The sequence below is a fragment of the Cyprinodon tularosa genome, unplaced genomic scaffold (genome assembly GCF_016077235.1).
Source record: "Cyprinodon tularosa strain WSP-4 unplaced genomic scaffold, ASM1607723v1 ctg499, whole genome shotgun sequence".
NCBI lineage: Eukaryota > Metazoa > Chordata > Actinopteri > Cyprinodontiformes > Cyprinodontidae > Cyprinodon > Cyprinodon tularosa.
In genome coordinates, this window is record NW_024039228.1 from 241,621 (window position 1) to 252,261 (window position 10,641).

A 10,641-nucleotide genomic window follows, 5' to 3' on the forward strand; every position below is an offset into this window, starting at 1 on the left:
TTTTTATATTTCATAAATATTTTATATTTTTCATAAATATTTCTTTAAAAAACTAAAGCCTGCAAAAATATTAAATAAAATAACTGTACAAAAAAGACGTCGCTTTAAATGTATGTCATTCAACGAGTCTCGCAGTGACGTGGCAACCTCGGTGATTGGTTGGTGACCCGGAAGTATTTGACAGGCACTCTAACAACAGGATGTTCTCCTAACAATTTGCTGTTAATCACCTCGGGCAGTTGCAATATATTTTGTTTGATTGGAAATCCTAGCAAAAAAAGACAGAGCACACTAAACAATGGAGGAATAACGTGAGAGCGTTTCTTTATTATCAAGTCTCCCAGAGACGGATAATTACTAAAGCTAGTTAGCATTAGCGTTGCTACCGAGGCCAGAGGCTGCAGCAGTTCTGATAGTTATCGCGAATGTTTTGACGCCCGACCGAACCGGTATCATCATATTCTTGTTAAATTATCAGAACTTGGTTAGCTGTAGCAGCTTTCAGGTCATGGTGTTGAACCGGGAAAGATCTGGGTTCTGTTATCAAAGTGTTTTTGGAGTTTTGGTTTGATGGTTTAGCTTTAGATTCGCATTAGGCTAGCTGAAGAAAAAAAAAGTGCAATCATGGACGATTTTAGCTCGATCAGTTTGCTCTCTCTTGCGATGTTGGTGGGATGTTACGTGGCCGGAACAATACCCCTTGCAGTCAACTTCTCGGAGGTAAGTTTTGAGCAAACCCAGAACTGTGCAACAGCTGACAGAAAAATTAACTTTAGCTTAGAATCCCATTGCTCACACCAGAAACGCTTATCACCAGGGAGTAAACAGTGCTTGTTCTGTCCTGAAACGGTTGTGTTTATCCAGGAGAAACTGAAGCTGATCACTGTTCTGGGAGCAGGGCTGCTTTGTGGAACAGCACTTGCTGTTATCATTCCTGAGGGAGTCCACGCACTTTATGAGGAGATCCTTGAAGGTAAAGTTTGAAATTAGTGGTCATAGCCTTTTGGTTTTGAATCAGCTTTTGATTTAAGTGTGAAGCAAGTTTAAGTTTGCCATTTTCTACTCAAGGGTGTTTATGTCAAAACATGTAATTTTAACTTTTGCACGTTCTGACATGTCACAGTTTGAACCTTGAGTTGATGCAATTACATTTTATATTAGACCAACACAAAGAAGAGCAGAATTGCTTAGTCAGCCAAAAATAAATACCTTTAAACTCCTTAGTAGCTTTAGATTTTCTTGGATTTTGCTATTTCTCTTTCTAGTAGCTTTCTCTTTCTCGTGTCCCTTCGAAAAAGTCCAGATTTGTGCATTTCTTGTGATTTTGTGTTACATGTCATGTCAAACCACTATACAGAGTCTGTTAATTTAAATTAGACAGGTAATGCTAAAGATTTTCTATCCAATGAAACCCAGCTGATGATGAACCAGACAGAATGTTAAAAGCTGTATGGAAAACTTACCGTGAAATATTTATATATTTTTAAATTTAAAGGATAAGAAATAACTTGTGTTGTCTAAGAAATGTGTTGCTTAAAACAATTTCTTGTTTCGCCCTAGTAGAAAAACCACATGACCATGATTAAAGATGATTGTCCAAACAAAAGAGGTAGATTCCAATGAGACGGTTTTTCTTTCATATCTCTCAAATTCTCTGTGGGGTGATCTTTTCACTAGTCTTACACACACTTGAATTTATTTGTGATCATAACTTCCTCTTTTTGTTTTTCTAAGTCATCTCAGGTCTTATCCTTTAGAGATTACAAATCTAAGCTTCACGTCAGAAACTTTTTTTCCCCTTTGTTTTAGATTACACAGTCATCCTAAAATGGCTTTCAGTTTAATCTCTACACTTGAGCGATTTACACACGTTTGTTTTTGATATAACCAAAAAATGGTATCAAATGGGATTGGATTTTATAACATCGACCCTGAGAAAGTAGCACAAAGTTGAATAATTCACAGCAATGTATTTTTGAATTCAACATATTAATAAACTGATAAAGGGATCAGAGTTGAAGTTTTGGAAAGGTTTAATCAATAACTATTACTACTATTATTGTTAAAGACAAAGATAGTCCATCTTCCTTTAAAGAGGAGCAGCAAGTTTTTGAAATGAGATACTCTGAACAAAAGAACCGTCCACTTGAGCACATCGTCCCTGTGGTGAAGCATGGTAGTAGCAGTATCTTGTTCTGGGGAGGCTTTCAAAGGAAGCCGGCCAGAGTAAGATATTGGAAGAGAACCTATTAGATGCTGTTAACAATAAGGCACAGGATGGTTCATCTTCTAGAGCAAGGGTCTGCAACCTTTACAACCTGAAAGACATGACTTCTATCCAGCTAATAAAACTTGTTTATAGCTGCAAACATCATATAACCCTTAAAAAAAAAAGAAGATATATATTTGATCAGTATAAACCAAAGTGGACTATTGTCCCTTTTAAATAACCACTGTGTCATTACAAACTTTAGGTTTTAAAATGAAGGAAAACACTTGGAAAAAGTGAATTGTTTGAAAGTTTCTGTTGAGTTGTTGATGTACTTGGGAAGTTAAGTTGTAAAATCCAAACAATTTCCCCCTTAAAAAGGAAAATAGTTTTAACTAGAGTCAATTAGTTTGGGTAATTAGAATTTTTAATTGGGAACAAAATCTCACTTAAAAAAGGGCAGTAGACCCCTGTTATAGAGGGAAAAAGAAAAATCAAAATCAGTGGTGGAATTCAATTCAAAATACATTATTAAACCCAAAGGGAAAATAGATATTACATTATCTCAGTTTTTTTTCTTTTACCTGTTTGTGTTGGTAGCTGTAGGCAGGAAGGATCTTCTATAGCGGCTCTTTTAAAACGTAACCATGTCTTGAGAATGGGATAGCTAAAGACTAGATCTAAATTCAATCAAGAATAGGAGGAAATATTTGGAAAATCACTTTTCACAGGCTTTCTGTTCCTATTCTGTCCTTATGCAGAGAAGATGTGAAAAATATGTGGTTCTACAAATGATTCACTCTGGGCGCTGAATACAAATGCATGCCACACTTTTCAGACTCTTTTTTTTTTTTTTTTTGCAACCCGCTAAGCTTTCTGGTTATTGTGTAAAAAAAATTAATTACATAAAATTATCTAAGTCAAGGGTGTGAATACTTTTACAGTGCTTTTTTTAAATGAGCTTTAGCCTGTGAAGGTTATGATTGTTTGTATGTTATTTAAACAGAGTAAAGTTCAGCTAGCTATGCATTACAAAATATTGACCTCTACCTTTTATTTTTAGAGATTTTCTCTTGTTTGCTGTTGGTGTAAGTTGCAGTCCTTTTTGTTTGTATCTCCACGATCATTCCTCCATGTTGGCATTTACCAGTCCGTGTTTCTCCAGGTGTGCACCACAGCCACAGTCAGCCTGGGGCTGCGCAAGCCTCTGAGACGAAGGAAGCAGAAGCAGCCCTGGACGCCACTGGTGCTCATGAACACAGCCACGAGCAGCTCCACGCCTGCATCGGTGTCTCTCTGGTGCTGGGCTTCGTCTTCATGCTGCTGGTGGACCAAATAGGCAGTTCTCATGTTCACAACTCTGAAGGTCAGAATCACAAAGAATGAGCACAAGATGAGCTTGCTTGGTAGAAAATGGAACGGTTATGAATTTATGACCCAAATAGATAATTTAAAAAAGATATATATATATGTGCATTTTAGATCCAGAATCGGCAAGAGTAACCAGCTCTAAAATCACCACTACTCTTGGTCTTGTAGTCCATGCAGCAGGTAAGTCATTTTCCTTATTTTTAATTTGCGTTTGTAACAAAAAATCCTCAAGTACTAATGTTCTTTAACATAGGACTTCATCTTATGACTGTAATTATGTTGATCAAAGTTATTTATATTTTTATTTTGTGTATTTAATGGTAAATATGTGAATATTCTTCTCATTGTTTCCAGCCGACGGAGTGGCGTTAGGAGCTGCTGCCTCAACATCTCAGACCAGCGTCCAACTCATTGTTTTTGTAGCTATTATGCTACATAAGGTAAAAATCCAACAGATCTTATAGGATGTAGTCAGTTTTTAAAATCTGATTAGTGTTGTGGCTTTGTTGCGATATAGTCATAATGCTAGTATTACTCCTTTTTTCTATTTCGTTTTATTGAAATGTTTTTATCTGTAGTTTATCAAACTGCATAAATAAATGAAAAGGAAATCCTGTCTTCTGATCATTGAACGCATCCTTCTCTCTGTGGGATCTTTAGGCCCCAGCAGCGTTCGGTTTGGTGTCGTTCCTGATGCACGCTGGTCTTGAGAGAAACCGCATTCGCAAACACCTGCTGGTGTTTGCCTTGGCAGCTCCTGTTCTCGCCATGATCACCTTTTTAGGACTCAGTCAGGTACTATGTTTGATAATAATAAAATAAGTAAATATTTCATTTATGTCTTGACACCTGATTATAGAGGTATTGATGAAAAGTAAAGAAGTATTCATGCTCCTTTATCCTTGTCACATTTTGCCCAATTTAGATCCCAAATGTAAAATATTTTGGCTTTTTTTAATTTCCTTTTTTTGTTTTTTTTTTTTATAGATATTTAAAAATGGTAAGATGTGAATCTCAACATATACTTATTTTTGTAAAGTAAAAATCTAACAGGATTACGTTTTTTAAATTTTTTTATACCGCCATATTTACTTTGATTCACCTAAATAAAGTTCAACGCTACCATCTACATTAGATGTCAGATACTTTGCATCAATCATTAATCAGCGCAGAAAAAAAAAGTCTTCCAAAGTAAAACCTTTCAGTCCTTTCCATCTCTAAATGATATCAGTCTCAGTTCGATTCGCTTGTGTTGCGTTCGGTTCATGCACAGCTCCTTTTTCTCATGGGCGAAGCGTGTACACTCCAGAGCAGAAGGTGGCGGTACTGCGACCAAAGCCAACCACCAGTAGTAAACAAGAAGAAGCAAAGCAGCTTAGCCGGGTGTAGCAGGAAAAAATCAGCTGTTGTGGAGAATTGTGTGGGTATGATGAGTGGGAAAGAACAGGAGTTGGAAGACGCGCCAGCAGCACTTTATAGGTCTGCTGTATGGGACCACTCTGCATTTAGAGTGACCTACGATGACGGCGGAAAGAAAGTTGTGGATAAAAGTGCAACAGTGTGCAAGCATTGTGCAACACGTGTTTTTTATGCTAACAGCAACATGACCAACATGTCAGCTTAGAGATTTTGCTAACAATTAAAATATACCGAAACCGTGAACCGAACCGTGGATTTTGTGAACTGTTCCACCCCTAGTCGCTATTGAGAAAGTTGTTCTTACATTTACGTCAGTTAGTAATGGCGATGCTGCTTCCAGTATTTTCTACGTGCACAACTGCAACGTTTGGACGCAGACAACAGAAAAACAGCTGATCATTCTTATGAGTAAAAGTTATCTACGTCAGAGCTGATTCGGAAAAAGTGTTTGTATCTGTTTACTACATAAACCTTTTTTTTTTTTTTTTTTGCAAAAGCCAAAAACCACTTCAACCAGGGTTAAAAACCTTTTTGCAAATACAAGGGAGTTTTTTCAAATTTTCCTGTTTCCATCAAGCTTTTAAATGATCCTCTGATTTAAAGACAGGGTTTCTGTGGACCATTAAAAGTCATTAAATTGTTATTTTTTTAAATTAAGGCCTTAATTGGCACTAAAATTCATTAAATTAGATGATAGCTGCAGATATATCAGATATAAGTATATATATACACTCACCGGCCACTTTATTAGGTACACCTGTCCAACTGCTCGTTAACACTTAATTTCTAAGCAGCCAATCACATGGCGGCAACTCAGTGCATTTAGGCACGTAGACATGGTCAAGACAATCTCCTTCAGTTCAAACCGAGCATCAGTATGGGGAAGAGAGGTGATTTGAGTGACTTTGAACGTGGCAATACGTGGTATTTCAAAAACTGCTGATCTACTGGGATTTTCACGCACAACCATCTCTAGGGTTTACAGACAATGGTCCGAAAAAGAGACAACATCCAGTGAGCGGCAGTTCTGTGGGCGGAAATGCCTTGTTGATGCCAGAGGTCAGAGGAGAATGGCCAGACTGGTTCGAGCTGATAGAAGGGCAACAGTGACTCAAATAACCACCCGTTACAACCAAGGTGGGCAGAAGAGCATCTCTGAACGCACAGTACGTCAAACTTTGAGCCAGATGGGCTACAGCAGCTGAAGACCACACCGGGTGCCACTCCTTTCAGCTAAGAACAGGAAACTGAGGCTACAATTGTCACAAGCTCATCGAAATTGGACAATAGAAGATTGGAAAAGCGTTGCCTGGTCTGATGAGTCTCGATTTCTGCTGCGACATTCGGATGGTAGGGTCAGAATTTGGCGTCTACAACATGAAAGCATGGATCCATCCTGCCTTGTATCAACGGTTCAGGCTGGTGGTGGTGGTGTCATGGTGTGGGGAATATTTTCTTGGCACTCTTTGGGCCCCTTGGTACCAATTGAGCATCGTTGCAACACCACAGCCTACCTGAGTATTGTTGCTGACCATGTCCATCCCTTTATGACCACAATGTACCCAACTTCTGATGGCTACTTTCAGCAGGATAATGCGCCATGTTATAAAGCTGGAATCATCTCAGACTGGTTTCTTGAACATGACAATGAGTTCACTGTACTCCAATGGCCTCCACAGTCACCAGATCTCAATCCAATAGAGCATCTTTGGGATGTGGTGGAACGGGAGATTCGCATCATGGATGTGCAGCCGACAAATCTGCGGCAACTGTGTGATGCCATCACGTCAATATGGACCAAACTCCCTGAGGAATGCTTCCAGCACCTTGTTGAATCTATGCCACGAAGAATTGAGGCAGTTCTTAAGGCAAAAGGGGGTCCAACCCGTTACTAGCATGGGGTACCTAATAAAGTGGCCGGTGAGTGTATATATATTAGGGGTGGAACGGTTCACAGGTCCACGGTTCGGTTCGATTCACGGTTTCTGGTCATGGTTTTTGGTTCGATTCGATACATGTTGATTGTTACACCGAAATTCCATAAAAAATTATGAAATTAATGAAAAAATCCCCCCAAAAATAATGGATTGTAATTATTTTAAATGATCCACGGAAACCCTGGATCATTTCCGTATGTTTTGCTGCTTTGAATTTAATCATCTGGCGCATACTCTCTAACCTGACAACAGCCAGGTGCATGTGACATGCATCTGGCTGTTGTCAGGTTACATGCTCTCTACCATCTCCAAGGAACTCAGAGGGGAGCAGTCGAAGCCACAGTGGGGGCTGTAGGCTTTGCTTTGAGCAGCCGGTCTGGAGCGCAGCGGGGGTTGCTGACGGAGTATGAGGGATTTCGGGGTTAGCATGACATGTTGCTGTTAGCATAAACAAAACGTGTTGCACAATGCTTGCACACTGTTGCACTTTTATCCACAACTTTCTTTCCGCTGTCATCGTAGGTCACTCTAAATGCAAAGCGCTCCCATACAGCAGACCTATAAAGTGCTGCTGGCGCGTCTTCCAACTCCAGTTCTTTCCCACTCGCCAGTCCGACACAATTCTCCACAACAACTGATTTTTTTCCCTGCTACACCCGGCTAAGCTGCTTCGCTGCTTCTTCTTCTTGTTTACTACTGGCGGTTGGCTTTGGTTGCAGTACCGCCACCTTCTGCTTTGGAGTGCACGCTGCTTTGTGTCACAAGCATGTCCGGCCGTGGGATACTGCGACGAGTCATATGAAATAAAACATGTTAGAGACTATGAAATTTGGACCAGATGCTTGGATGCATTTTGGCTTTAAAAACAAATAAGGGAAAAACGAAATTGAAATGACGCACGTAATTTGCAAAAGGGGAAAGATACATTTGAATGTTTTCATTTTATTGGTTTAAAGGACCACTGAGGCCATGTAAACAGCACTGATTATCCTTATTTTGTTATTTTAAGTTCTTAAGATGAATCTTAAGATCTTTTTGTCAGTGTGTCCATGCCAGTAATAGTAATATTTCTGTCCAGTATTTGTTTTCATGGCAACACCTCCAAAAGTCATTTAAATAAATACAGCTATGTATGAATTCAGTTGCTTTCAGTTATGTATCAATTGAAGACACTATCCAGATCATACCCAGCTAGTCAGCCACTGGTAAGGGCTGTATCTTTTTCTTACAGTGTTCAGTGAAAATATTGCAACGCATCGCGATGCATCGCAATATTTCAAGTATCATGATGCATCGTGATATAATCGCGAATCATGGTGTGTGAATCATGATTCGAATCGATTAATGACTTCTTTGCCAATACCCACCCTTAATAAATATATATATATATATATATATATATATGAGCGTCACGGCATTAAAAGTATTTCTAAGAGCATTAGAAAGCATTAAATTAGAGTTAATAATTACTGTATAAACCTTGGATGAGGAAAATCTGTTTCAAAGCACAACATGCAGCTTTACACTCTACGACTATTCTTTATGGAAAGAGGAACACCATGTTAATTTCAGTTTGGTTCACCTAAAACCATATGAGGCACACAGCTAGCATGTGAAAGCAGACACTGAACCTTCTACGAAGATTCATATTTCTGTTTGTGGCTCTTTACCTCTCCTTGAATGCACCATCCCCAGCAGGATGTGGCAGCATTATGCTGCAGGGATCTCCCCCCAGCTGTTTTTTGTTTTTCACAGTTTCTTTCTCCCTTTCAGAGCAGCAAAGAAGCTCTGTCGGACATCAACGCCACCGGGGTCGCCATGCTCTTTTCAGCCGGCACCTTCCTCTACGTGGCCACCGTGCACGTCCTCCCTGAGGTGGGCGGTGGTGGCCACAGCCACGCTCCTGCAGGAGGGAACGGAGGGAAGGGACTGAGCAAAGTAGAGGTGGGAGCTCTGGTCCTTGGCTGCCTCATTCCTCTGGTGCTGTCCGTGGGTCACCACCATTAGACCCACAGAGGGAGAACTTATGAGGGCTGTACAGGGGAAAATAAGGGGGACTGAAGACATTTACAGATTCAAAAGTCTTATTGACCGCCATTGCTGGACTCAGTGGACCAGATGGATCGCCTCACAGGGGCGTCAGATGACTTATTTGAGCCAGAATGTAGTAGTGCCGGTGGAATCAGAGCTGAGACAACAAAGGATGTTTTATCTGCGGACTCTGACACAATACTACTACTGTATGTATACATTTATTCCCCCAGAAATCTTACTTTGAGAGAAAGTGGAACTTTTTTTTTTTCCTTTTGTATTTAGTATCAAGCAGAGTTTCAGTGTTTCGTTATCATGCTTGTTTAAATTCCCTGAAACACCCTGGTTTTATCATCTTTTACTGGATGGCTGTTGCACAGTGAGATTTGATGTTGGTTGAGTTTGTGAAATTCATTTTTTTTATATCTATAAAACTGTACAGAGTGTAAATGACTCTAACTGAATTTCAAGTGCCATAACAGGAAGTGTGAACCCAGTAGCAGGAGAGGACGGCAGCACCGCCAGAACCTTACTATTAGAGGATCCTATTCTCCCAGATAAACCTGATGAACCAGGTCAACCAGCTGGAATCCTGTGGGTTATAAGCAACACTTTGTCAATCAGGCGAAGGTTTCCTAGAGGTGGATAACTCTTGGTAGGTTGATGCATGGATTCCTGGAACGTCACATGCAAAGACCCGCTGCTGTGCCACTTAAAAATTCCCACTTTTTTATTTCACTTGTTGTATGGTTTGCTTTCTAGCTCCAATGATTTCTTTTTCTTACAATCTTACTGTAAATGGAAGTGCTCTGTATATAATTGTCTTACGTGATTGTAGATTTCAGCTGGGGGTCGGATCTGGTGTTGCTAAATGAATGACAGAGCTGTCCTTTAGAAAGAAGCCTTTAGGGACCATCAGCTCAGGAAAACTATTGTACGTGTGAAACTTTTTAAAATCTTGGTCAATTGTCTCATTCATCAGGACGAGCAATAATACAAAAACGAATGGCGAAATTTTTGCGAACTGCTTTTGTTCCCCCTGCAGTGAAGTCTGTAGAGTGTGTACAGTGTAACACTTGTAATGTAATTCCTAAGCAGAGATCTGTGAGCTCTGCCTCTGTTTCCATCCCAATAAAACTAAGTTCTTTTAAATCTGCAGGTTGGACATTTGTCTGGATGTTGTTCATGTATCACCTCTACTGCTCACAGCAGAGCTCATGTCTGCACCACCTGTAGGTTTGTACGCTGTTTGCAGCTTAATGATTTATGTCAGGAAAACATTTTTTTTCTCTTAATGGAATTTCTTGTTTCTTTCAACCAAGATACCTCTGATAAAAAAAAAAAAAATGACACCAAAGTATCTAAGAAAAAAAATATGGATCAATTACTTTTAGAATTATTAGCCCTTGTTTCAATTATTTCAAAAATGAGTTCTGAAAATGTTTCGGAAAAGGGGTCCTTAAACAAATCCAACATTGGACCAACCCTGTTTATACCTATAGAATATCCATGCTTTGTTTTTCTCTGCTACCCTATAAATGTCTGACTTGCAGACTCGAAACAAACAGAAAAACTCATGGAAAACTTCCTCAATGGGAGTTAAAAGATTTCAACCGTAAAACCCAAACTATTAAAACCCAATGGAAAGCCAAAGGAATTTAATGACTTGAAAAC

General features: G+C 39.5%; 1 protein-coding gene across 1 annotated transcript; it reads left to right on the plus strand.

Annotated features, from left to right (window-relative positions):
- The first annotated feature begins 153 nt into the window (after positions 1-153).
- On the plus strand, positions 154-10,123 carry slc39a9 (solute carrier family 39 member 9). Its single transcript, XM_038302730.1, has 7 exons — positions 154-720; positions 865-973; positions 3,375-3,575; positions 3,692-3,760; positions 3,935-4,020; positions 4,241-4,375; positions 8,710-10,123. Exons 1-7 carry the CDS (start codon positions 625-627, stop codon positions 8,941-8,943), a joined length of 930 nt encoding a protein of 309 aa, XP_038158658.1. The 5' UTR covers positions 154-624; the 3' UTR covers positions 8,944-10,123.
- The last annotated feature ends 518 nt before the right edge of the window (positions 10,124-10,641 follow it).

Coding starts and splice junctions, on each gene's coding strand:
- slc39a9 (XM_038302730.1), top strand. CDS start 625: ATGGACGATTTTAGCTCGATCAGTTTGCTCTCTCTTGCGATGTTGGTG. Junction 974..3,374: donor TTATGAGGAGATCCTTGAAG/GTAAAGTTTGAA, acceptor GTGTTTCTCCAG/GTGTGCACCACAGCCACAGT. Junction 3,761..3,934: donor TCTTGTAGTCCATGCAGCAG/GTAAGTCATTTT, acceptor CATTGTTTCCAG/CCGACGGAGTGGCGTTAGGA.